At 50.2% G+C, this 27,908-nt stretch overlaps 1 protein-coding gene across 1 annotated transcript in view; it reads left to right on the top strand.

Annotated features, from left to right (window-relative positions):
• The first annotated feature begins 407 nt into the window (after window positions 1-407).
• The window catches only part of tex10 (testis expressed 10), a 180,702-nt gene continuing 153,201 nt past the window's right edge, over window positions 408-27,908 (top strand). Inside the window, exons 1-5 of the mRNA XM_072508933.1 lie at window positions 408-535; window positions 5,345-5,534; window positions 20,425-21,140; window positions 22,676-22,910; window positions 24,133-24,245. Coding sequence (XP_072365034.1) covers window positions 5,355-5,534; window positions 20,425-21,140; window positions 22,676-22,910; window positions 24,133-24,245 — 1,244 coding nt within the window. The 5' untranslated portion in view covers window positions 408-535; window positions 5,345-5,354. The remainder of the gene's footprint in view (window positions 536-5,344; window positions 5,535-20,424; window positions 21,141-22,675; window positions 22,911-24,132; window positions 24,246-27,908) is intronic.

Here is a 27,908-nt window from a genome sequence, read left to right as displayed (position 1 = left end):
TTGGTCCAACTGCCTACCCATCGTGTGTGTGAGTGCACCATGATATGTTAATGCCGATATCATGACAGCTATCAGTCTGGATAACTCTTTGTCAAACCTCTCAACATCCCCATCCCCCCTCGGGACGCTTAGGGCCATCCATTTCCGCCTGACGGTCCAACCAGCCCCCAGCCCCCCCCATCAACAACTTTTCCTTTAACTCGACATGCCCGACATTTTCTACTTTTATTCCTGGTTGTATTTATCCCACGTGAACAAGAACTACATTTCCCAGAACCCCCAGTGGAAGGACCCTGCCGCTGCTTCTGGCAGAAATGGTTTATTGAAATCGTAAACGGAATTGTGCATCGGAACAGGGGGAATGCGATTAATTATACCCTCCTCCCCCCCCCCCCCCCCAAAGAATAACCGAGCACCAGTGTACTGAACAGGAGCGAATCGGGCAGCTATAGTGCGTGTTGATAAGAGGGGAAGCCCGGGAAGGCCTCGCGTGTCTCTGGCAGTAGGAAGAAGCGTCGAGAAAGCGGCAGAGCGGGTAACGGGGGCGGCACTGTGGGCCCGGAGAGGGGCTCAGAGGAATCTGGGAGAGAACACGAAATTGGGGGGGGGGTAGGTGGCTCCGGGGGTTGGGAGGAGCAGGGGTCCCTGGGGGTGGGGGGCTGTGTGTGTGTGTCCCGTGAGGTGGGGGCTGGGGGTGAGGGAGGGTTGTGTGTCCCTGGGGGTGGGGGTGGGGGGGGGTTGTGTGTCCCTGGGGGGGTTGTGTGTCCCTGGGGGTGGGTGGTTTGTGTGTCCCTGGGGGTGGGGGTGGTTGTGTGTCCCTGGGGGTGGGGGTGGTTGTGTGTCCTGGGGGTGGGGGTGGTTGTGTGTCCCTGGGGGTGGGGGTGGGGGGGGGGTTGTGTGTCCCTGGGGGTGGGTGGGGGGCTGTGTGTCCCTGGGGGGGTGGGTGGTGGGGGGCTGTGTGTCCTGGGGGTGGGGGTGGGGGGGCTGTGTGTCCCCTGGGGTGGGGTGGGGGGGCTGTGTGTCCCTGGGGGTGGGGTGGGGGGGCTGTGTGTCCCTGGGGGTGGGGGGGGCTGTGTGTCCTGGGGGTGGGGGGGGGGCCGTGTGTCCCTGGGGGTGGGGGTGGTTGTGTGTCCCTGGGGTGGGGGTGGTTGTGTGTCCCTGGGGGTGGGGGTGGGGGGGGGGGTTTGTGTCCCTGGGGGTGGGGTGGGGGGGGGGCTGTGTGTCCCTGGGGGTGGGGTGGGGGGGGCTGTGTGTCCTGGGGGTGGGGTGGGGGGGCTGTGTGTCCCTGGGGGTGGGGTGGGGGGGCTGTGTGTCCCTGGGGGTGGGGGGGGCTGTGTGTCCCTGGGGGTGGGGGGGGGGGCCGTGTGTCCCTGGGGGTGGGGGGGGGGGCTGTGTGTCCCCTGGGGGTGGGGGGGGCTGTGTGTCCCCGGGGGTGGGATGGGGGGCTGTGTGTCCCTGGGGTGGGGTGGGGGGCTGTGTGTCCCTGGGGGTGGGGGGGCTGTATCCCTGGGAGTGGGCTCGGGGAGGGGGATGTGTGTCCCCCCTGGGGGGGGTGTGTGTGTCCCCCTTGGGGGGGGGGGGGTGTCCCTGGGGGGGGGTGGGCTGTGTGTGTCCCTGGGGGTGGGCTGTGTGTGTCCCTGGGGGTGGGCTGGGCTGTATCCCTGGGGGTGGGGTAGGGTGGGGGGGATGTGTCCCTGGGGGTGGGGTAGGGTGGGGGGATGTGTCCCTGGGGGTGGGGTAGGGTGGGGGTGTGGTCCCTGGGGTGGGTTGGGGGGGCTGTGTGGTCCTTGGGGGGGGGGGGCTTTGTGTCCCTGGGAGGGGTGGGGGGGGCTGTGTGTCCCTGGGGGGGGGGCTGTGTGTCCCTGGGGGGGGGCTGTGTGTTCCCTGGGGGGGGGCTGTGTGTCCCCTGGGGGGGGGCTGTGTGTCCCTGGGGGGGGGCTGTCTGTCCCTGGGGGGGGGCTGTCTGTCCCTGGGGGTGGGGGGCGGGGTCTGTGTGTCCCAGGGGGTGGGGGGCGGGGTCTGTGTGTCCCTGGGGGTGGGGGGGCGGGGTCTGTGTGTCCCTGGGGGTGGGGGGCGGGGTCTGTGTGTCCCTGGGGGTGGGGGGCGGGTCTGGGGGTGGGGGGCGGGGTCTGTGTGTCCCTGGGGTGGGGGGGGGGCTGTGTGTCCCTGGGAGGGGTGGGGGGGGGGCTGTGTGTCCCTGACGGTGGGGGGGGGGGGCTGTGTGTCCCTGACGGTGGGGGGGGGGGGCTGTGTGTCCCTGACGGTGGGGGGGGCTGTGTGTCCTGGGGTGGGTGGGGGGGGCTGTTTGTCCCTGGGGTGGGGCTGTGTGTTCCTGGCGGTGGGGGTGGGGGCTGTCTGTCCCTGGGGGTGTGGTTGGGGGGAGGCTGTGTCCCTGGGGGTGGGGGGGCAGGGGTCTGTGTGTCCCTGGGGGTGGGGGGGGGTCTGTGTGTCCCTGGGAGGGGTTTGGGGGGCTGTGTCCCTGGGCGTGGGGGGGCTTTGTGTCCCCTGGGAGGGGTGGGTGGGGCTGTGGCCCCCTGGGGTGGGGTGAGGGGTGCTGTGTGACCCTGGGGGGGGTGGGGTGGGGGGGGGGCTGTGTGTCCCCTGGGGTGGGGTGGGGTGGGGGGGCTGTGTCCCTGGGGGTGGGGTAGGGGGGGCTGTGTGTCCCTGGGGGTGTGGTGGGGGGGGGGGGGCTGTGTGTCCTGGGGTTGGCTGGGGGGTTGCTGTGTGTCCTGGGGGGGGGGGGGTGGGGGGGGTCATGTGTGTCCCTGGGGGTGGGGATGGGCCAGCGGTCCCTGGGGGTGGGGCGGTGGCAGGGTCCTGGGGGTGGGGGTTGGGGGAGTCCCTGGGGGTGCGGGGGGGTGGTGGGAGGGTCGCCGGGGTCCCTGGGGCTGGGGAGGTGGGGGGAGGGGATCGCTGGGGGGGGGAAATCGCTGGGGGGGGGGGGCGGTGGAGCATCACTGAGGGTGTGGGAGGGTCGCTGAGTGTGGGGGGTTCCTGGGGGTGGTGGGGGGGGGGGGGCTTCCTGGTGGTTGGGTGGGGGTCCCTGGGGTCGGGTGGGGGGGGGGGGGTCCCTGGGGGTGGGTGCGGGCTGTCCCTGGGGGTGGGGGGGTCGCTGGGGGATGGGGGGGTGGAAAGGTAGCTGGGGGGTCGGTGGGAGTGGGGTGGGAGGGTTGCTGGGGTGGTCGCTGGGGTGGGGTGGGAGGGTCGCTGGGGGGTGGGGGGGGGTCGCTGGGGGTGGTTGGAGGGTCGCTGGGGGTGGGGGGGTGGGGTGGGGGGTCACGGAGGGTGGGGTGGGTCCCTGGAGCTGTTGGTTGGGGGGGGTGAGAGGGTCGCGGGGGGTTGGGGAATCACGGGGGGGGTGGGGGGATCGCGAGGGGTGGGGGGATCGCTGGGCGTGGGGGGGGGGGAGGGTCGATGGGTGGGTGGGGGGGTCGGCGGGGGAGTGGGGGGGTTGGTGGTGGGGGCTTGCCGGGGGTGGGGGGGGGGTTCCTGTGGGTGGGTGGGTGATTGGGAGAGTCCTGGGGGTGGGAAGGTCCTTGGTGGTGGGAAGGGGATACTGGGGGTTGGTGGGGGGCTTCCTGTGTGTGGGTAGGGGGGGGGGGGGTCCCTGGGGGTGGGAGGGTGCCTGGGGGGGGTTGTGCTGTGTGTCCCTGGGGTGGGGGTGGTGGCTGTGTGTCCCTGGGGGTGGGGGGTGGGGGTGGGGGCCACATTCGGGCAATTGCAGACCTATCATCAAGGAGGGCAAATGTTAGCCTATTGTAAAGGATGTGATAAATGACACTTGGAAAATATCAACGGGAGTAGACAAAATCAACATGGATTTATAAAAGAAAATTATGTTTGACAAACCTACTGGTGTTTTTTTGCGAACCTAACTAGTAGAATCGATGAGAGTGAACCAGTGGATGTGGTGTATTTGGATTTTCAGAATTTTTTTTTAAAGTTCCACGTAAGAATTTAGTGTGCAAAAGTAAAGCACATGGGATTGGGATAATACGTTATCATGGATTGAGAATTGGCAGGAAACAGTAGGAATAAATGAATCTTTTTCAAAGTGGCAGGCAATGACTAGTGGATCCAGCAGGGATCAATGCTTGGGCCCCAGCTATTCTCAAATACATCAATGATTTAGATGAGGGAACCAAAAGTGATATTTCCAAGTTGCCAATGACATGCCAAGTTGCCAATGACATGGAACTTGGTAGGAATGTAAGTGGTGAGGATGATAAGAGGCTTTACAGTGATTTAATCAATTTGAGTGAGTGGGCAAACACATGGCAGATGCAGTATAATGTGGATAAATGTGAAGTTAACCACTTTGGATGGATAAACAGGATGGTGGAGTATTATTTAAATGGTGATATGTTGGGAAATGTTGATGTACAGAAGGACCTGGGTGTCCAAGTACACTTGTCACTGAAAGCAAGCATGCAGCCACAGAAAGCAGTTTGGAAGGCAAATAGCATGTTGCCCTCCATTGCAAGAGGTGTACTGAAGCAAGGATATCTTATTGCAGCTGTACAGGGTCTGGTGAGACCACACTTACAGTAGTGTGTGCAGTTTTGGTCTCCTTATCGAAGAAAGGATATACTTTCCATAGAGGGAGTGCAGCAAAGTTCACCAGCCTGATTCCTGGGATGGCAGGATTCTCGTATGAGGCAAGATTGGGTCGACTGGACCTGTATTCACTGGAATTTAGAAGAATGAGGAGGGATCTAATGAAACACACAAACTTCTGGGCATTTTCCATATTTATAAACAATTGTATATTTACACATTTTCTTAACCGTGTTAATTTACTTCATTGTACAGAAAGGGAAACATAAACTTCTGACAGAGCTGGACTGACTGGATGCAGGAATGTTGTTTCCCCTGGGGGCGGGGGGGCGGGGGGGGGGGGGGGGGGGGGGGCGGCGGGGGTGGTGGTGTCTGAAATACGGGGTCTCAGTCTCAAAATAGGGAATAGACTATTTAGGACTGAGATGAGAAACATCTTCACTCAAATGGGAGTGAACCTGTGGAATTCTCTACCACAGAAGGCTATGGTGGCGTAGTCACTGAATATATTTAGGAAGGAAATAGATTTCTAGACTCTAAAGATGTCAAAGTGTATGGAGCGAACATGGGAGTATGGTGCTGAGATAAGAGGATCAGTCATGAGCATATTGAATGATGGGGCAGGTTCAAATGATTGAATGGCCCACTCCTATTTTGTATGTTTCTATGTGCAAGTGTCCCAAGGTGCCTCTCGCTGAGTAAAAGGTAAGGGGAAACTTGAGGCATTTTCCATATCTGAGGCTCGCCATTTATTGTGAGAAGTTAAGATCAATGTTCTTTGCTACAGGGGAAACAAGATGACTAAGAAGAGAAAGCGTCAAGATGACTTCCAAAAGGTGAAGCTAAAAGTTGGTAAAAGGAAACCAAAAGCAGACAATGCAACTGACACCAGCTTCAAAACACACGCCATCCATGTTCCAGAGCAACTGAAGAGCGATGCATCACTGCCAACAAATCACCGCAAACTTAACATAAAGGTACATGGGCTATCCTCACTCTGCTATATTTGACAAACAAGATAAGTGCATTGCATTTTTCCGTTTCAATTTTCTCTCTTTTAAAAAAAATAAAGAAATTAGAGTTTCCAATTCATTTTTTACTATTAAGGAGCAATTTAGCATGGCCAATCCACCTACCCTGCACATCTTTGGGTTGTGGGGGGCGAAACCCACACAAACACTGGGAGAATGTGCAAACTGACCCAGAGCCGGGATCGAACCCGGGTCCTCAGCGCCATGGGTCAGCAGTGCTAACCACTGTGCCACCGTGCTGCCCCCAATTTTCTCTCTTGAAGGTTGACATGAAATCAGTTATTTTTGCTTTGTAAATGAGCAGCCTATGGAGATTGCGATATTCAGGATGCAGGATGTTGCAGTACTTGTTACATTTGATCTTGCCTCGTGAGAAGGATGTGATCCTCGAGTGATTTGATAGATCACCCAGATTAATTCAAAGGTCAGTGAAGAGCAGTTCAACGATCAGTCAGCTTTAGTCAGAGTGAGAGAGTCAGGAGCAAGAGAAGAAGTTTCACTGGTGTACTAGGATACTCTACCATCCTGTTTCTCCGTACGAAGTGGATTATTTCACATTTATCCATGTTACACTGCAACTAAAGAGCTCTGTTAACTCAGGGGCTGGATTGGCAGGCTCCAACTAGTCACGGCTTGGTATAAATTCTAGAGAGCTAAAAGGCAGAGGAAGGTTGGTATTCTGTGCTGTGAGCTATTGGGGCAAAATTAACACTTTGCAGTAGTGGTGTTATGCTCATCATGGCTGTAGAGCTGAAGTTGTACCTGAGAGTTGGTGCTGGAGTGCAACCGTGGGAATCCAGGGTATCATAGTCTTGGGAGATGATATTGAAACCCTGGAAGGTGAGCAGTTGTTTCGGCAATCTTGAGTTGGTGTGACTTTGAGAGAATTCAGAGACTAGATCTTCAAAAGTGAAAAGCTTGGAATTCCTCGTGAGTGAGACAGAGTTTTAACAAGGTAGTGTAACTCACAGTGGGTGCTGGCTCTAGAATCTATAGAATCGTACAGTGCAGAAGGAGGTCAGTTGCCCATCAAGTCTGCACCGACATTCTGAATAAGCACCCGACCGAGGCAAACTCCCCTGCCCTATCCCCGTAACACCATCATCCTGCACATCTTTGGGCACCTAAAGAGCAATTTTAGCATGGCCAATCCATCTAAGCTGCACATATTTAGACTCTAGGTTGGTTGCTGAGAAATGAGAATGAGCTGTCTTGGTTATATCTGCCATTTATTGGCCTGTTAATTTACATGTATTTTGTGTTCATTCTGAATGTTGGAGTATAAGATAAATATTGCAAATTGTTTTACTTTTCAGACTTTGTGTATTTATTTTTTTATTCCAACAACATGGAATCTTGTGACTTTATTTTTTTAGTAAGAACTTGGAATCTCAAACTTTGTCTACCTTAAACAAAAAGTTACTTCTCCCTAACTGGATTGTACAAAAAAATATGGGATCTGGCCCAGGAGCATAACATAAGGTCAATCCTTATTTGCCTATCTCACTAGTGCCAATTTGTTACGTGCTGCCAAGACAGTTGGACATGCAGTTGTGCTAGATCCTGTTTTCAATTTATATTTGTGTGTGAATGCTTCGGGAGTCACTGAATGAAAGTAGAAACCCTACCTGGGGATTCAGATAACCAGAGACTGGACACAGATCCACAAGTGGAACCTGACCAGCCTGGTGGAGGAAGTAAGAAGAGACCTTCAAAGGTGGGGCTCACTCCCACTCTCCCTGGTGGGGAGAGTGCAGACGATCAAGGTGAACGTACTGCCAAGGTTCCTCTTCCTGTTTAGATCCATTCGGATCTTCATCCCCAAGGCCTTTTTCCAAAATGTAGACATTCTAATCATGACGTTTGTGTGGAGGTGTAAGAACCCGAGAATTCCCAAACAGACACTGCAAAGAAGGAAAATCAAAGGGGGCTTGGGCTTACCAAATCTACAATACTACCACTGGGCAGCAACGGGCAGAAAGAGTGAGGGGATGGGTACAAGAACCCGACACAGATTGGGTACAAATGGAGGAGGCATCTTGGAAAGGAACAACCCTCCGGACCCTTGCCACAGCAGCACTCCCATCCTCCTCAACAAGATACACAACGGGCCCAGTGGTAGCGGCCACACTGAGAATGTGGACCCAGCTGAGACAACACTTCGGGATAATCAAAATGTCCCCCATGGCTCCCATATGCGGCAATCACAGATTCCCTCCAGCCATGCTGGATACCACCTTCAAAAGATGGAGGCGGGACGGGGGCAATCTGACGGTCGGGGACTTCTACGTAGGGCACAGACTGGCGACACTAGACGAACTGACGAGGAGGTGGAAGCTAGCAAAAGGACAGGAAATCAGACACCTCCAAATAAAACACTTCCTCCGCAAAGAGACTATAGGGCACCCCGGGGCCCCAGAAACCACACTACTAAAGGACCTGATAGGCACAAGCAACGAGAAAGGGGGCTATGTGGGAAAATATATGGACAGTGCCTGGACTCCACTGGACGAGACAAGACAAAAATGGGAAGACGAACTCGGGACAGAGGTAGGATGGGGACTCGCGCGAAGCACTGAGCAGGGTGAACTCCACTGCCTCCTGCGCAAGGCTAAGCCGAATGCAGCTCAAAGTGGTGCACGGAGCGCATCTGACCAGACCCGAATGAGCAGGTTCTACCCGGAGGTGGAGGACAAATGTGAACGGTGCAGGAGGGGCGTGGCCAACCACACCCACATGTTTTGTGCTTGCCCCAAGCTTGCTGGGTTCTGGACAGCCGCCTTTGTTGGGGGGGGGGGGGGGGGGTAAGATACCTAAAAACAGAGGCTCTGAAAATGTGTGGTCTTGACAGGTGTTAGTGGAGTACCTAAGCTTGAATGATTAAATAAGGAGACTGCATAAAATAGCAGTTCAAAATTTGTAGCTAGCTTTTGGGTGTGCTACTTTTTGAATGTTTGTGTTCAAGTGGAAAACGAGAACATGACATTTCCTGAACTCATTACTTGTATTTGAATCCAAACTAGGCAGGATTTTCTTTTTTTTTTTAAATATAAATTTAGACGACCCAATTAAGGGGCAATTTAGCGTGGCCAATTCACCTACCCTGCACACCCCTGGGTTGTGGGGGTGAGACCCATGCAGACACGGGGAGAATGTGGAAACTCCACACGGACAGTGACCCAGAGCCGGGATCGATACCAGGCCCTCAGCGCGGGAATGATTCTTCTGTTTAACTTGTACGACTCTCAAAAGATTAACTAAGAAAAACATTGACTAAGCTTGTGGCCTGTACCGTCTCACCAAATAAATTTTTCAAAGCAGTCCGCATTTTCAACAAGCATGAGCATTTGTAATTGCGTTAAACTTGTGAACTGCCTAACTTGTGGTCGACTCTTTGAGTGTGTCCAAGCTGTGCTATCCTTGTGTGGTTATTTTAAATTTTTAAACTTCAGGAATTTAAATCCACCTAGAATTGTGAAGTGAAGGTTAACAAGGGGCTGCCCACCCACTCACATAACTGGTTGGCAGTTAAGTGTCAGTCACCTTAAGCTACTTTGATCTAAAAGCAGGTGGGGGGAGGGAGTCAACTCAGGCCAATTTAAAAAGATCAACTTTAACTCACTCCCAGTGAGTTCTCCCAGTGAGCCAGTGAAGACACAGCCAGAGTTCGAAGATGGGTTGGGAGGAGGTGCTTTTTATCCCTGGTAAGTGACTGGTAAGTAGTTTTTCATTTCATTTGTATATTTTATTTTTCTTTCGTTTTTTGAATTTGTAGTTGTACAAGTTAACCTAAGGTTTAAGACATGGCAGGAGATCCCAGAACCGTGTCATGCACCTCGTGTGCGATTTGGGAGCTCAGGGACACGTCCACTGCCCTTTGCCCCGTCGCATGAAAGAAGTGTGTCCAGTTACAGTTCCTGTTAGACCGCAATGCTGAGGACGTCGTGTTCAGCGAGTTGGTCACACCGCAGGTGAAAGTTACTGAGGGAGATAGAAAATGGGTGACCAAAAGACAGAGCAAGAGTAGGAAGGCAGTGCAAGTGTCCCCTGCGGTCATCTCCCTGCAAAACAGATAGACCGCTTTGGATACTGTTGAGGTTGATGGCTCACCAGGGGAAGGCAGCAGCAGCCAGGTTCATGGCACCGTGGCTGGCTCTGCTGCGCAGCAGGGCAGGAAGAAGAATGGCAGGGCTATAGTGATAGGGGACTCAATCGTAAGGGGAATAGACAGGCGGTTCTGCGGACGCAATTGAGACTCCAGGATGGTATGTTGCCTCCCTGGTGCAAGGGTCAAGGATGTCTCGGAGCGGCTGCAGGATATTCTGGAGGTGGCCAATGCAGGATTGAGGGTGTTGTACCTAAATGCGCGCAGTATACGGAGCAAGGTGAATGAGCTTGTTGCGCACATTGAAATTGGCCGGGACGATGTTGTGGGCATCACAGAGACGTGGCTACAAGGGGATCAGGGCTGAGTTAAATATCCAAGGATATATGTCGTATCGAAAGGACAGGCAGATGGGCAAAGGGGGCGGGCTTGCATTGTTAGTAAGGAATTAAGTTAAATCGATAGCAAGGAGCTATATAGGATCAGAAGGCATAGAATTTCTGTGGGTAGAGTTTAGGAATCGCAAAGGTAAAAAGACCCTGATGGGAGTAATGTACAGGCCCCCTAGCAGTAGTCAGGATGTGGGGCAGAAAATAAATCAGGAGATAGAAAAGGCATGCAAAAAAGGCAATATTACAATAATCATGGGGGACTTCAATATGCAGGTGGACTGGGAAAATCAGGTTGGTAGTGGATCCCAAGAAGTGGAATTTGTGGCATGTCTAAGAGATGGTTTTTTGGAGCAGCTTGTGACAGAGCCCACCAGGGAACAGGCAATTCTGTATTTGGTGATGTGTAATGAGGCAGACTTGATTAGGGAATTTACGGTGAAGGAACCCTTAGGGAGCAGTGACCACAATATGATAGAATTTACCCTGCAGTTTGAGAGGGAGAAGCTGTAATCAGATGTAACGGTATTGCAATTGAATAAGGGTAACTATAAAGACATGAGGGAGGTACTGGCCAGAGTTGATTTGGTGAAGACGCCGAGCAGGGAAGACAGTGGAACAGCAATGCCAGGAGTTTTTGGGGGTTATTAGGGAGGCACAACACAAATTCATCCCAAGGAGGAGGAAACATGCTAAGGGGAGGACAAGGCATCCATGGCTGACGAGGGATGTCAAGGACAGGATAAAGGCTAAGGAAAAAGCATACAAAGTGGCGAGGATTAGTGGGAAACCAGAGGTTTGGGAAGCCTTTAAAAAAAGAGGACAACTAAAAAAAGTAATAAGGGGGGAGAAGATGAAGTATGAGTGCAAGCTAGCTAGTGATCTTTTATAAAAATTTAAAAAAAAATTTTTATGAAAGGTTTTCATAAAATATCAATAACAAAATGAGAAAGAACAAAGAACCCAACAGGGTTAAGTACAAAACACAATCTAAAAAAGCAACCCCCCAAACCCCCCCCACCCCCCCCGTACCTAAATAATAAATTAACATTAACACCCCGACTTAAGACAACAGGTGTATACACCCCCTCAGACCCTTCCAGTGTAAATAACATAAACAAAAATAAAGTACCCCCCCCCCAACCCCCCGAGCTGCTGCTGCCATTGACCAATGTCTAGCGTTCTGCCAGAAAGTCTAAGAACGGTTGCCACCGCCTAAAGAACCCTTGTACCGACCCTCTCAAGGCGAATTTCACCCTCTCCAATTTAATGAACCCTGCCATATCGCTGATCCAGGATTCCACGCTTGGGGGCCTCGTATTGTTCCATTGAAGGAGAATCCTTCGCCGGGCTACCAGGGACGCAAAGGCCAGAATTCCGGCCTCTTTCGCCTCCTGCACTCCCGGCTCCTCTGCCACCCCAAATATTGCGAGCCCCCAGCCCGGTCTGACCCTGGATCCTACCACCCTCGACACCGTCCTCGCTACGCCCTTCCAAAATTCCTCCAGCGCTGGGCATGCCCAGAACATATGGGTGTGATTTGCTGGTATCCCTGAGCACCTAACACACCTGTCCTCACCCCCAAAGAACCTGCTCATCCTTGTCCTGGTCATGTGTGCCCTGTGCAGCACCTTAAACTGTATGAGGCTGAGCCTCGCGCATGAAGAGGAAGAGTTCACCCTCCCTAGGGCATCTGCCCACGTCCCCTCTTCGACCTCCTCTCCCAACTCCTCCTCCCACTTACCTTTCAACTCCACCACCGAGGCCTCCTCCTCCTCCTGCATCACCTGGTAAGTTTCCGAGATCTTCCCCATTCCCCCCCCCCCCCCCGAGAGCACCCTGTCCTGTACTGTGTGGCAGTAGCTGTGGGAATTCCACCACATGCCGTCTGGCAAACGCCCTTACCTGTAAGTACAAAGAACAAAAGAACAAAGAAATGTACAGCACAGGAACAGGCCCTTCGGCCCTCCAAGCCCGTGCCGACCATGCTGCCCGACTAAACTACAATCTTCTACACTTCCTGAGTCCGTATCCCTCTATTCCCATCCTATTCATGTATCAGGAGTACCTGAAGGTGTTCCCCGGGGGGAGCCCATACTTCTCCTCCAGCTCACCCAAGCTCGCGAACTTCCCATCCACAAACAGGTCCCCCAACTTTTGTATGCCTGCCCTGTGCCACCCCGAAAACCCTCCACCTGTTCTTCCTGGGGCGAACCGGTGGTTCCCCCGTCATGGGGTCCACGCCGAGGCCCTAACTTCACCCCTATGCCGCCTCCACTGCCCCCACATTTTGAGGGCCGCCACCACCACCGGGCTCGTGGTATACCTCCTTGGAGGGAGCGGCAGCGGTGCCGTTGCCAGCGCCCCCCGGACTCGTACCCACACAGGACGCCGTCTCCAGCCTCTTCCATGCAGCCCCCTCCCCCTCCATAACCCACTTGCGCACCATTGTCACATTGGCGGCCCAGTAGTACCCACAGAGGTTGGGCAGCGCCAGCCCTCCCCTATCTCTACTCCGCTCCAGGAACACCCTTCTCACCCTCGGAGTCCCTCGCGCCCACACAAACCCCATTATACTCCTGTTAACCCGCCTGAAAAAAGCCTTCGGGATAAACACGGGAAGGCACTGGAACTGGAACAAAAACCTTGGGAGCACCGTCATTTTGATTGACTGCACCCTACCCGCCAGGGACAACGGCAACGTGTCCCACCTCTTGAACGCCTCCTCCATTTGCTCCACCAGCCTTGTAAAGTTAAGCCTATGCAGGGCCCCCCAGCTCCTGGCCACCTGGACCCCCAAATATCTGAAACTCCTCTCCGCCCTTTTTAGTGGGAGCTCGCCAATCCCCCTCTCCTGGTCCCCTAGCTGATCTACGAACAGCTCGCTCTTCCCCATATTGAGCTTGTACCCCGAAAAGTCCCCGAATTCCCGAAGCATCCTCATTACCTCTGGCATTCCTCCCACCGGGTCCGCCACATACAGCAGCAGGTCGTCTGCATAAAGCGACACCCTATGCTCCTCCCCACCCCGCACCAATCCCCTCCAGTTCCTCGACTCTCTCAGTGCCATAGCCAGGGGTTCAATCGCCAGTGCGAAGAGCAGGGGGGACAGGGGACACCCCTGTCTCGTCCCTCGGTGCAACCGAAAGTACTCGGACCTCCTCCTATTTGTGGCCACACTCTCCATCGGGACCTCGTACAACAGCCTAACCCACCTGACAGTCCCCTCCCCAAACCCGAACCTCTTCAGCACCTCCCACAGGTACCCCCACTCTACCCTATCGAAGGCTTTCTCAGCGTCCATCGCCACCGCTATCTCTGCCTCCCCCTCCCTCGCTGGCATCATGATGGCTAGCTAGTAATCTAAAGGAAGATAGGAATAGATTTTTTCAATATGTAAGAGGGAGGCAAAAATAGACATTGGACCACTAGAAAATGTGGCTGGAGAAGTAATAGGAAACAAAGAAATGGCAGACGAACTGAATAGTTACTTTACATCAGTCTTCACGGTGGAAGACACCAGTTGGATGCCAGAGCTCCAGGAAAACCAGGGGGCAAAGGTGAGTGTAGTGACCATTACCAAGGAGAAGGTTCTGGGGAAACTGAAAGGTCTGAAGGTGGATAAGTCACCTGGACCGGATGGACTACACGCCAGGGTCCTAAAAGAGATAGCTGAGGAAATTGTGGAGGCATTAGTGATGATCTTTCAGGAATCACTGGAGGCAGGAAGGATCCCAGAGGACTGGAAGGTGGCTCATGTAACACCACTATTTAAGAAGGGAGCGAGGCAGAAGACGGGAAATTATAGACCGGTAGCCTGAGTTCGGTCATTGGTAAGATTTTAAAGTCTGTTATTAAAGATGAGATTGCGAAGCACTTGGAAGTGCATGGTAAAATAGGACTGAGTCAGCACGGCTTTGTCAAAGGGAGGTCGTGTCTGACAAATCAGTTAGAGTTCTTTGAGGAGGGAACAAGCAAGTTAGACAAAGGAGAATCAGTGGACGTGATTTATTTTGATTTCCAGAAGGTCTTTGACAAGGTGCCGCATAGGAGACCGTTAAATAAGTTAAAAGCCCATGGTGTTAAGAGTAAGATCCTGGCATGGATCGAGGATTGGCTGACTGGCAGAAGGCAAAGATTGGGGATAAAAGGGGTCTTTTTCAGGATGGCAGCTGGTGACTAGTGGTGTGCCTCAGGGATCTGTGCTGGGACCACAACTTTTTACAATATAAATTAATGATCTGGAAGAAGGTACTGAAGGCACTGTTGCTAAGTTTTCAGATGATACAAAGATCTGTAGAGGGACAGCTAGTATTGAGGAAACAAGGGGGCTGCAGAAGCACTTGGACAAGCGAGGAGAGTGGGCAATGAAGTGGCAAATGAAATACAATGTGGAAAAGCTTGAGGTTATGCACTTTGGAAGGAAGAATCTAGGCATAGCATTTCGGGGAAATGCTTCGGAAAGCATAAGCACAAAGGGACTTGGGAGTCCTTGTTCACGATTCTCTTAAGGATAACATGCAGGTTCAGTCAGCAGTTAAGAAGGCAAATGCAATGTTTTAAAAAAAAAAAAAAATGTTTACGAGTTGCTGCTGCTGTCGACCGAACTCCATCTATCACTCCGCGAGATAGTCTAGGAAAGGTTGCCACCGCCTGGAGAACCCCTGCACAGACCCTCTCAGGGCAAACTTTATCCTTTTCAAACTTGAGAAACTCTGCCATATTATTTATCCAGGCTTCCACACTGGGGGGGCTTCGCATCTTTCCACACTAACAAGATCCTTCGCCGGGCTACCAGGGACGCAAAGGTCAGAATGCCGGCCTCTTTCACCTCCTGCACTCCCGGCTCGTCCGCTACTCCAAATAGTGCTAGCCCCCAGCTTTGCTTGACCTGGACTTTCACCACCTTAGATACTGTTCTCGCAACTCCCCTCCAGAACCCATCCAGTGCCAGGGATGACCAAAACATATGGACATGGTTCGCCGGGCTTCCTGAGCACCTCCTGCATCTGTCCTCCACCCCAAAGAACCTACTCCGCCTCGCCCCCGTCATATGCGCTCTGTGAACTACCTTAAACTGTATCAAGCTAAGCCTGGCACACTAGGAAGAGGAATTAACCCTACTTAGGGCATCAGCCCACAGACCCTCCTCAATCTCCTCCCCCAGCTCCTCTTCCCATTTACCCTTCAGCTCCTCTACCAAAGCCTCCCCCTCTTCTTTCATCTCCTGGTATATCGCCGACACCTTGCCCTCTCCGACCCATACGCCCAAAATCACCCTGTCTTGAATCCCCTGTGCTGGGAGCAGCGTGAATTCCCTCACCTGCCGCCTCACAAACGCCCTCACTTGCATGCCCTGAAGGCGTTTCCCGGGGGTAGTCCAAACTTCTCCTCCAGCGCCCCTAAGCTCGCAAACGTCCCATCGATGAACAAGTCCCCCATTCTTCTAATCCCTGCCCGATGCCAGCTCTGAAACCCCCCGTCCATCCTTCCTGGGACAAACCGATGGTTATCTCTGATCGGGGACCACACCGAGGCTCCCATCGCACCCATATGTCGTCTCCACTGCCCCCAGAACTTTAGCGTTGCTGCCACCACCGGACTCGTGGTGTACCTTGTCGGCGTGAGCGGCAGCGGTGCTGTCACCAGCGCCCCCAGGCTCGTTCCTTTGCAGGACGCCATCTCCAATCTCTTCCATGCCGCCCCCTCTCCCTCCATCAGCCACTTACGGATCATCGCCACGTTGGCTGCCCAGTAGTAGCCACCCAGATTCGGCAACGCCAGCCCTCCTCCATCTCTACTGCACTCCAGAAACCCCCTCCTTGCCCTCGGGGTCTTGCTCGCCCACACAAATCCTGTAATGCTCCTGCCTACCCTCTTTATATAAAAAAAAAAAGGCCTTGGTGATCACTATTGGGAGGCATTGGAATACAAAAAGAAACCTCGAGAGGAGGTTTTAATCGACTGTACTCTGCCCGCTAGCGAGAGTGGCAACATGTCCCACGGTAAATGCAATGTTAGGGCTAGAATACAAGACCAGGGATGTACTTCTGAGGCTGTGTAAGGCTCTGGTCAGACCCCATTTGGAGTATTGTGAGCAGTTTTGGGCCCCATATCTAAGGACGAATGTACTGGCCTTGGCAAGGACGAAGTTCACAAGAATGATCCCTGGAATGAAGAACTTGTCGTATGAGGAACGTTTGACGACTCTTGGTCTGTACTCGTTGGAGTTTAGAATGATGAGATGGGATCTTATTGAAACGTACAAGATACTGCGAGGCCTGGATAGAATGGACGTGGGGAGGATGTTTCCACTTGTGGAAAAAACTAAAACAGAGAACACTATCTCAGATTAAAGGGACGATCCTTTCAAACAGAGATGAGGAGGAATTCTTTCAGCCAGAGGTTGGTGAATCTGTGGAACTCTTTGCCACAGAAGGCTGTGGAGGCCAATTCACTGAGTGTCTTTAAGACAGAGATAGATAGGTTCTTGATTAATAAGGGGATCAGGGGTTATGGGGAGAAGGCAGGAGAATGGGGATGAGAAAATATCAGCCATGATCGAATGGCGGAGCAGGCTCGATGGGCCAAGTGGCCTAATTCTGCTGTCTTATGGTCTTATGATTTGGTGAGTGGCACTCTTGTTTCAGCAAGTGGTGGGTTCAAGTCCACCCCAGAAACCCGAGCACATGATCTAGGCTGATATTTCAGTGCTGAACTATTGGAGTTGCTAAAAGTTATCTGCTTTCATGTAGGCTACTGCCAAGCAAATAGTGAGCCTTTTGCCTCCAGAGCGCAAAGAGAGAATGGCAAAAATATCCAGGGGTATCCACTGGGACGACTGAAGCCATTGTTTTCAGTAACTGTTCCAAAGTCTGTTGTTGAGCTACTGACTCCCAAGCACGCGATCCTCGCCCAAAATGTCTAAGTTAATTTGCGGCGGGTTTCCAGCGAGTTCCCCACCGCTACTCAATGACACGTCGCGTTTATGGACCCTGGGGGGTTTCTCATTGGTTTAGCCCACACTTAGAATTTATTTTAGAACTGGAGAGCTGAATCTGAGATCGGACCGCCATTTTGAAAGGGTCCCAAGTGAGCTTGTGCCCCCCCCCCCCCCACTCATGGGAAATGTCACCCCACACACATGGACATGACCCCACCCCCAAGTGAGGACATCCCGCTATGGGGTCCCCCCTTTTCAGACCCACCCAAGTCCCCCTTACTGCATACCCTCCCCTCCAGGACTCTCTCTTCCCCCCCCCCCCCCCCCAAAAACCTCTCGGAGGCCTCTACTTACATGCACTGCCCTCCCCCAACCTTCCAAACCCCCCCCCCCCACTCATTTCGTGGGTGTAGCACCCCTCAGCCCCTGACCCTCGGCAGTGCCACCCTGGCACTTGGGCACCCTTGCACTGGCACCAAGGCAGCACTCCTGCTGGCTTGGCAGTGTCAGCTGGGCAGTGCCAACATGCCCACATTCCAAGGGAAGGGTGGCAGAGAGCTATTCTGCACTTGCCCTGACCACCAGGGGTCTCCGATGGCCCGGGAGAATCTCCGAGTGCCGTTCCACCTGGTCTACGTTTGTGCTGACCAGCACTGATCGGCGCCCAGCTCCAGCCTCCCTGGGGAAGCCGGAGAATCGACGAAGGCCGGTGGATCCTGGGCAGGTAGATCGTAAGTAGGTTTACGCCCCATGTCCGTGAGCGTCGTTCGGTCCTGCCCATTTTGGCCGCAATTCCAACCCCACCTTGTGGGACTATGTTGAATGTCGCGAGGCACGGAGCCTGCCGGGAGGTCCGTTGGAGACCTCTCTTGGGATTCTTCGGCCGTGTTGTGTTCTCGCTTGAGCGTAATGCAGCAAAAGAATTTGTGTGAGAAAATTCTGCGATTAAACCAGACTGTTGTGACCTTGCTATCATATTTCACCCCAAGATGAGCTTCTGTTCATATATCTGTGCCATCACTAAGACCTCCATAACCTACCATCTGCTGCTGAAACCCTTGTCTGTGCATTTGTTACCAATAAACTTGACTATTCCAATGCAGCACCAGCTAACGTCCACATTCTACCCACCATAAATGTGGGCCAATCCAATCTCTCCCCCTCCACCCACCGTGCTCGCTGAACTGCATTGTCTCTTGCTTGAGCAAAGCCTTGATTTTAAAACTCACATTCTGGTTTTCAAATCTCTCCATGACCTTGCCTCTTCCTATCTCCTGTAATCTCCTTTATCCCCACAAACTTCCAGGATATCTGTGCTCCTCCAATTCTGGCCTCTTGAAGATCCTCAATTTTAATTGGTCCATCATTGGTGACCATAAGTTCAATTGCCTAAGTCCTAAACTCTGGGATGCCCCCTCATTGCATTTCTTTTCCTTTCCACTTTGCATTTCTCCTTCAAGCATCTACTTCTTTGACAAAGCTGTGGAACATCTGACCTAATATCACAAACTAGTTTTACCTCCTAAAATTGTCCACGGGAGAAGGGAAGACAGCATCATTGGGTCTGTTCTCATCTGCAAAATATGCTCACTATTTCAGGTTCATTCCAGAATGCAATGATAGCACCCCTGCCAGTCTCTCTCCACCCCACCCGTTCCCCCCCCCCCCACAACCAACTCTGTTCTTAAAATCCTCTTGTTTTTCTCCTCCTTTAATGGCAAGTGTAAGGAGTTTGCTGAAATTGAGACCACCCTAACAGCTGCTTCTGTCAATTGCTTCCCTTACACTAGCCCACTGAGCCAAACTTCCTGTAAATGACCCCTTTTCCCATGCCCTGAATCTGTATCTTTCTCTACTTTCTTTCCTATCAAACCGCCCCCCCCCCCCCCCACCACCACTCCATCATGTCCTCATTTGTACATTTAAATTTAAAGTTCTCGTAATCTAATATTCATGAGACCTATCTCGTGTTCCAATAACCCTATCCTCACTAAACTCCTGCCCACACAACTTCCGTTCCTGGCTCTCATGATAGAGGACATTGTTACAGTTAGTCTCTCCTCGGCCGTTGTCTTGCTTCAATAACGCCTTTCACCTCTGTCCGACCAAACCACTGCCACAAATTCAACTTTCCTTCCTCTCCAGGTCTTGGAATGTGTTGTCTCCTAAATCTGTGCCCATCCACTGAATCCCTCCAATCTAGTTTCCTCCCTCTGCCACAGTACAGATACATCTCTGATCAAAGTCACAAATGGCATCCTGCATGACTGGCAAAACGGAACTGATTATTTTTGAGGAGTCCTAGGTTTCACCCCCACAACCCAAAGATGTGCAGGTTAGGTGGATTGGCTATGCTAAATTGCCCCTTAATTGGAAAAAAATAATTAGGTACTCTAAATTAAATTTATTAAAAAAAAAAAAAAAAAAAAAATTTTGGTGAGTCCTCCGCCTTTGACCCGGTTGATCATATCGTCCTCCACTCCACTCTTGTGCAGCTACATGGGGCTGCACCTGGTTGGTTCCATTCTTATCTATCTATTGTGGCCACCGAACCGACTTCAATGCCTTCTCCTACTCCTGTACAGTTATCTTTGGTGTCACCGTCTCCAACTTCTTCTGAAAACAAAATTCTAGTTTTTGCATGTGCGCGACCACGTTTAATTCTATCTCAACACTGCATTCTTGATCCCCCCCCCAACTGTCTCAATTGTCAGACTGCTTGTCTGACATCCAGCACTGGGTGAGCAGAAGTGTCCCCTAAATAAATATTGGGAAGAATGAAACCATTGTCTTTGTTCCTGTGACAAACTTTGCTCCTTTCCTGCAGTCTCCATTCCTCTCCTGGCAACTGCAGCGAGGCTTAACCAGACTGTTCTCAACTTTGGTGGGTGGAATTTCCTTCTCTTTTTTTTTTACACATCCCTGCCCATGTGAGATCCGCTTTCAACCACCTGCGCCATCACTGAGAATCATAAGAAACAGGAGCATGTTTCCTCCATGCCTTTGTTACTTCTCGACTTGACTATTCTGATGCACGCCTGGTTAGCCTACCACATTCTTCCGTCCATAAACTTGAGTCTAAAAATATTACTTGCACCTCCCCCTTTCACCCATTACTCTTGTGCTTGCTGATTTATACTGGCTCCCAATTAAGGCATTGTCGGTTTTAAACTTTTCATCCTTGTCTTCAAATCGTTCCATGACCTCTCTTCCCATCTCTGCACTCTCGTCCAGCCCTGGAAAGCTCTGAGATACGTGCTCCTCCAATTCTGGCCTCTTGAGCATCCAGATTTTAATAATTTCACCTTTTAAGGGATTAAGAAGCATTGTGTGAATTTTAGTTTAAATTGCCATTAAAAGTGTACAATTTTTAATTCAGTTTTCCTTTTCTCTCAATAGGATCTACTGACACAGTTGCACCATTATAGTTCAGGTGTCAAACAGAGTGCTCTAATTGGTCTTAAAGATCTTGTATCCCAGCATCCATCAGTGATCTCATCTCATCTTTCCAGTATTCTAAGTGATGTAGCAACTGTGTTCACAGACAAAGACCCCACAGTCAGATCAGCAACAGTACAACTTTTAAACTTTCTTGCTCCTAGAATTTCTGGTGATCAAATGGCTCCTTTTTATCCATTGGTTTGTGCACACCTTTCCAGTGCAATGACTCACATAGTGGAAGGGATACAAGAGGATGCCTTGAGGATCTTGGATATTTTGTTGGAACATTATCCTGAACTTCTAACAGAACATAGCAGCGTCTTACTGAAGAATTTTCTGGAGCTCATTTCACATCAGAGATTGTCAAAGGAATTGAAAGCTGGAGGGAAAATGTCGTCCTGGATGCTATCTGTCAACCCAAACCGCCGCATTACTTCTCAGCAATGGCGGCTTAATGTACTGAGTAGGTTGAGAAAATTCCTACAGGCAATTGTTGAGGGTTCATGTCAGTCTGTGGAGAATGAAGCTATTTTTGAGAGTGACGACAGGATTGGGCCTGAACATGTGACCACATTGCAGGTCACGTGGGAGAATTATGCAACTGGACAGCAGCGAATACAGTTGTATGAGCACTCTGGATCCCAACCCAGTACTGTGATTCCATTCAAACTAAGGTGAGAAACTTTAGGTAGATCTGATACCCCCACATAGAAATATTAAATGACTATTTAGTAAATTGTGATGGACAGAACTTATGACCTCTTGTATACATCCACACACATCCCAGGATAAGTGCAAGAAGGTTGGGGGGGATGTTTAAAACTCCTCTCCAAGGGCAGCGCAGTGGTAGCACTGCAGTCTCACGGCGCCGAGGTCCCAGGTTCGATCCCGGCTCTGGATCACTGTCCATGTGGAGTTTGCACATTCTCCCCATGTCTGTGTGGGTTTCGCCCCCACAACCCAAAGATGTGCAAGGTAGGTGGATTGAACACGCTAAATTGCCCCTTAATTGGAAAAAATGAATTGGGTACTCTAAATGTATTTAAAAAAAAACTCCCCTCCACCCCGCAAAGTGCGCACCCATTGATATTTTTACAATGGTGAGTCACTGGGTGTATCCTGGAGAGGAGAGGGACATGAGATGATCTATTTCAATCCTGCTACGACAGTGCAGTTAGGAGCTTGATTAGCAGAAATTAAATTTTAATCATATTTCTTGGGGCTTGGGGAATCCAGCAATGGAACAAGAGGGCTGTTCGCTCCAGAAGCTGCTATTCATGGAACTATTGCAGCAATGCTTCCTCCAGACCCTTGAAGCCTTCTCTCTCAGTACCTCCTCTGCCCCCTGCACCCCCATATACCCTGCACCCCCACACTGACACTTCTCTCCAGCTTCTGCTGCAATTGCCTCTGCTTCTGATTTTCTCCGGATCTCTGTATTTTTATAAAAGTGTTCCATTGGTATTAGCTGCATTATAGTGTTGCCAAATGGACTGTCCTGTTTGTAGGCTTGGACAGGGAATGATAACTATATGAGGGCCCTCACAGCAAACCCATCTACAAATAAGCTATTCAGCATAAAAATCAGGAATAAGAGCTCTTGGTAGACTGTTTTTCCCTTGTCCAACCTTTTGTTGGGGTTTGTTGTGTAGGGATTTCCCTGCTGCTCATTTTGAGATTTGCTATCTTGCCTGGGGTTCTGCTTAGCTTTGGTCTATCCACTGAGTCATTGGAGGAGCTTTGTTAAATTTTGCCAGGTTAGCTATTCATAATTGATTCTACAAGTCTGAGGAGCTTCATGAGTACTTAATGCCAAGATTTATGCTTAAACTCTTCTATCTAATTATTGATTGGAGGGTGGTGGGAAAAGTCCTCCACTATTCATGATTGGCTGTAATGGGAAGCCATTACGAGGAAGCCATATTTTTCTTTTTCTCTGTTTGATTATCCTTCTGTGCCATTCTGTAAATATTCTTTTGCCCTAGTTGTGCTTTTTTACATCACTTCGAACTCTTAAAATTTTCTTTCCAGTCTTTTCCATTTGTATCTGTTACCTGATCTGTTGTATTTAAGAATTTTGTTTACAGAATGGATGGATCTAAAGTTGGCAATAATAAGACTAAAATGATATATGTTTGGAAAGTAATATTTTGTGGATCAGTATTTCAGTTGTCCATTGTACGTTTATTTTTCTATTAATATATTCCAGGCCTTTACTTGATGCTGAAGAAAGTTTGTCCTCTGTGGAGAATCTGAAAGGATTCATTCAGATACTCGTGCCCCTTCTTTTAGAATGTTGGGTGGAAGCCTCTCCTGCTCAGCTTGCTGGTCCTACACCAAGTAATCTACTTGAACCAGAAGCCATGATGCTTCGGTTGCAGGTCCTCAGCATCATCCAACTGTTGTGGAAACTAATGCAGCACCAGGACGAGACTTTGAAACTAGTAAGGGAAATATGTCATTAATTTTTAAATGAGGTGGAGTTACTGCAGTGATTTCTTTGTGAATGAAGCACGGATATTGAAATAACTTGCTGTTTTAAACAGAAGAGCCATTTTTAGTAAACTAAGCATCGAAATATCATTTATGAAAGAAAGTGTTCAAAGATTGGGTCAATGTCTTCCATTGTGGAAGAAAGGGGATTAAAAAATTAACTGAATTTGGGGTGGTGCACTGGTTTCATCGAAGTATGAATACTTCAAACCTAATCAGTTTCACTTCATAGCATTATTTATAACCTGCTCGATACTGATCAAACAGATGCACCGATACCCCCTTGCAGGGGGAGTGGAGATTGCATTGGAGATTTGTACTTTTGCAATAGCTCCTGCATGACTGTCAGTTATGAAACATTGGTAGATACAGAAGAGTAAGCTGCAATCATTCTTGTGTTGTGAGAGTTAGATCCATCTGGTTTTCAAAAGATAACATGGGGTGTTCAGCCCCCAAGGCCCCACACTCTGTAATTTCCAACCCAACTCCTCTCCTCTCCTACCTCATTGGTCTCCGTCAAAACCCTCCTTAAAACCAACAGGCTGACTTAGTTTTTAGTCACCCTTCCTAATAATTTCTTTTTTGATTTTGTGTCCTTAAGCCTTCAAGCTTTTTTCCATGTTAAAGATGCTATATACAGAATTGTTAAGTACATTAGAAAAATTCCATAAGTTATAAGGGTTTTCGATGCATTGGAAACGAAATATTTCAATCTTCCATAATTTTTATTGTGTAATAAAGTTTAGCTTGATCTACCTCCTCCAGAATTGAGCCCCTTAGACAAACAATTAAGTGTGTCTGGATCAGGGTGTTTAGGTTGCAGTTCTGGGCTTAGACGAGGCCCCGTGGTCTGAGCCAGTTAGACCTCTGTGCTTCTGTTTCTCATTCAGTCTCTTAATTCTGTAGGTCTGGAGGTTTTATAAGGACTATTTTTTAATGTTGTGTCATTGGTTGGTAAATGCAATCAGAATACCAGGAATTTCAATATCAAGAATTTGAGATTCATATAAATTGTTGAAAACCTAGGATTTAAATTCTGTATGTGGTCTCCAAGGTATTGTTTTAAGTACCTTTTGTAATCTACCAAGACCAAAAGCTTTAATGTACTTGGTTTGCTGTTTTACTTTGGCCAGTTACAGTTGAATATATGCAGGTTCTTTCCATGTTTTTCAGGAATCCTGGCTGAGGAATCACTATCTCTGTGATTTTAAAGATCACTTCTTAAAACATTTTCCTTATTCTGTGTTAGAGACAGCCAGACATAAAAAGAAAGATGGGGCTAAAAAGTAAGTACATTATGAATACCATTGAAGCTGTAAGTAGCTTACATGTTCATGAACAGGTGTAATGCAGTTTTAATATTGCTTTTTCACTTGCAGAATTTAAACATGAGCTCCTGGGTAAAGCTTTGTTATATCTAAGTTCGTAAGGATCTTGGCGGTCACAGCACAGCTTAGTTCTTGAAATTTGACATGAGTTTGACATTCTCACATGAATTGTACTCCCATGTTGAACATCACTTGGAAGAAGTGCTGAGGATAGTAAGAGCACAGATTGTATTCTGGATGGGGAATTTCAGTGCCTTTCACAGAGTGGCTTGATCCCAGCACTACTGACTGAGCTGGCTGAGTCCTAAAGGATGTATCTGTCAGACTTGGACTGCGGCAGGTGGCAGGAAACAACAAGAGGGAAAAACTTACTTGAATTTGGCCTCACCAAGCTATCTGTTTCAGGTGCACCTGTCTATAGGTAGGAATGATTGTAGCGCAGTTCATGTGGGAGTCCCATCTTCACACTGAGGATTGTGTTTGGCCCATACTTCCATGCTAAGAGCTTGGCTAGGGGAGTGGCTAGTTCTAGAGTCCTCGTCTTCAGTACTAGAGACAAGATGTCAGGGAACCAAGAAGATGGAAATACTTAATTGACCTTGTCGTCACGAATCTACCTGTTGCAAATGCAACTGTCCATGAGAGTATCCATAGGTGTGACCACTGCACAGTTCTTGTGGAGGCGAAGTCCCATCTTCACAGTTAGATATATTATCCATAGTGTTGCATCGTTCTACCAGTGTTCTAAATGGGATAGATTCATAACAGACCTAGCAGCTCAACCGTGGATGTCCATGAGACGCTGTCAGCCATCAGCAGCAGAAGAACTGTATTCAACCTTAAATGCCCACCTTATGGCCTAGCATATCCCTCATTCTACCATTATCATCAAGCCAGGGCACCAACCTGGTTCAATGAGGAATGCAGAGGACAACATGCCAGGAGCGGCACCATACATAGCTAAAAATGAAGTAGCCGCCTGGTAAAAGTACAACACGGGACTAAATGTCTGTAACAGCAGAAATCACATGCAATAGACAGAACAAAGGGATCCCACAACCTACAGTCAAATCAAAGCTCTTCAGTCCTGCCACATCCAATCGTGAATGGTGGAGGTCTTTCTAATTAAAAAAGTAACTGGAGGAGGAAGCTCCACAAACATTCTGATCTTAATGATGGAACAGCCAGTAGATCAGTGCAAAACTAAAGACTGAAGGATTTACAATTATCCTCAGCTAGAAGTGCTGAGCCGATGATCCCTGTGCTCCTCAGCATCACTGATGCCCGTATTCAGATAATTCAGTTCTCTCTACATGATTGTGTGGCACGGTGGTGCAGTGGTGAGCACTGCTGCACCACGGTGCTGAGAACCGGGGTTCGACTCCGGCCCTGGGTCACTGTCTGTGTGGAGTTTGCACATTCTCCCCGTGTCTGCATGGGTCCCACCCCCACAACCCAACGATGTGCAGGGTAGGTGGATTGGCTATGCTAAATTGCCCTTTAATTGGAAAAGAAAAGAATTGTGTACTTTAAATTTATTTTTTAAAAATTCACTCGACGTAATACCAAGAAATGGCTGAAGGCAATGGATGCTGAAATGGCCACGTGCATTCCAGCAGTAGCATTGAAAACATGTTCCAGAACTACCTGAGCCTTTAGTCAATCTGTCTTAGCATAACTACAATCCTGGAATCTATCAACAATTGGAAAATTGGCAAGGTATATCCTGTCCACAAAATTCAGGGAAATTCCAATCTGACCAATTACCACCACCATTAGTCACCTCTCAATTATCTGCAAGTTTGTTTTTTTAAAAAAAAATATTTTATTGAAAAATTTTGGTCAACCAACACAGTACTTTGTGCATCCTTTACACAATATTATAACAACACAAATAACAATGACCTATTTTATAAACAGAAAATGAATAAATAATAAATAACAAAAATGAAAACTAACCCTAATTGGCAACTGCCTTATCATAAGTAACACTCTCCAAAAATATAATCCCCCCCCCCCCCCCCCCCCCCCCCCCCATCCTGGGCTGCTGCTGCCTTCTTTTTTCCATTCCATCTATCTTTCTGCGAGGTATTCGACGAACGGTTGCCACCGCCTGGTGAACCCTTGAGCCGACCCCCTTAGGACGAACTTAATCCGCTCTAGCTTTATAAACCCTGCCATGTCATTTATCCAGGTCTCCACCCCCGGGGGCTTGGCTTCTTTCCACATTAGCAATATCCTACGCCGGGCTACTAGGGACGCAAAGGCCAAAACATCGGCCTCTCTCGCCTCCTGCACTCCTGGCTCTTGTGCAACCCCAAATATGGCCAACCCCCAGCTTGGTTCGACCCGGACCCCTACTACTTTTGAAAGCACCTTTGTCACCCCCATCCAAAACCCCTGTAGTGCCGGGCATGACCAAAACATATGGGTATGATTCGCTGGGCTTCTCGAGCACCTCGCACACCTATCCTCCACCCCAAAAAATTTACTGAGCCGTGCTCCAGTCATATGCGCCCTGTGTAATACCTTAAACTGAATCAGGCTTAGCCTGGCACACGAGGACGACGAGTTTACCCTGCTTAGGGCATCTGCCCACAGCCCCTCCTCAATCTCCTCCCCCAGCTCCTCTTCCCATTTCCCTTTTAGTTCATCTACCATAGTCTCCCCTTCGTCCCTCATTTCCCTATATATATCTGACCCCTTACCACCCCCCACCCATGTCTTTGAGATCACTCTGTCCTGCACCTCTTGTGTCGGGAGCTGCGGGAATTCCCTCACCTGTTGCCTCGCAAAAGCCCTCAGTTGCATATACCTGAATGCATTCCCTTGGGACAACCCATATTTCTAGGTCAGCGCTCCCAGACCCGCGGACTTCCCATCCACAAACAGATCTTTCAGTTGCGTTATTCCTGCTCTTTGCCACATTCCATATCCCCCATCCATTCCCCCCGGGGCAAACCTATGGTTGTTTCTTATCGGGGACCCCCCCCCCCCAAGGCTCCAGTCTTTCCCCTATGCTGTCTCCACTGTCCCCAAATCTTCAGTGTAGCCACCACCACCGGGCTTGTGGTGTAGTTCCTCGGTGAGAACGGCAATGGGGCTGTCACCATAGCCTGTAGGCTAGTCCCCCTACAGGACGCCCTCTCTAATCTCTTCCACGCCGCTCCCTCCTCCTCTCCCATCCACTTACTCACCATTGAAATATTAGCGGCCCAATAATACTCACTTAGGCTCGGTAGTGCCAGCCCCCCCCATCCCTGCTACGCTGTAAGAATCCCTTCCTCACTCTCGGGGTCTTCCCGGCCCACACAAAACCCATGATGCTCTTTTCAATCCTTTTAAAAAAAGCCTTCGTTATCACCACCGGGAGGCACTGAAACACAAAGAGGAATCTCGGGAGGACCACCATCTTAACCGCCTGCACCCTCCATGCCAGTGACAGGGATACCATATCCCATCTCTTGAAATCCTCCTCCATTTGTTCCACCAACCGCGTTAAATTTAACCTATGCAATGTGCCCCAATTCTTGGCTATCTGGATCCCCAGGTAACGAAAGTCCCTTGTTACCTTCCTCAGCGGTAGGTCCTCTATTTCTCTACTCTGCTCCCCTGGATGCA

This window comes from Scyliorhinus torazame, chromosome 6, assembly GCF_047496885.1.
Source record: "Scyliorhinus torazame isolate Kashiwa2021f chromosome 6, sScyTor2.1, whole genome shotgun sequence".
NCBI lineage: Eukaryota > Metazoa > Chordata > Chondrichthyes > Carcharhiniformes > Scyliorhinidae > Scyliorhinus > Scyliorhinus torazame.
Note: the sequence above shows the minus strand (reverse complement) of the source record. Positions and strands in the feature narration are given on the sequence as shown.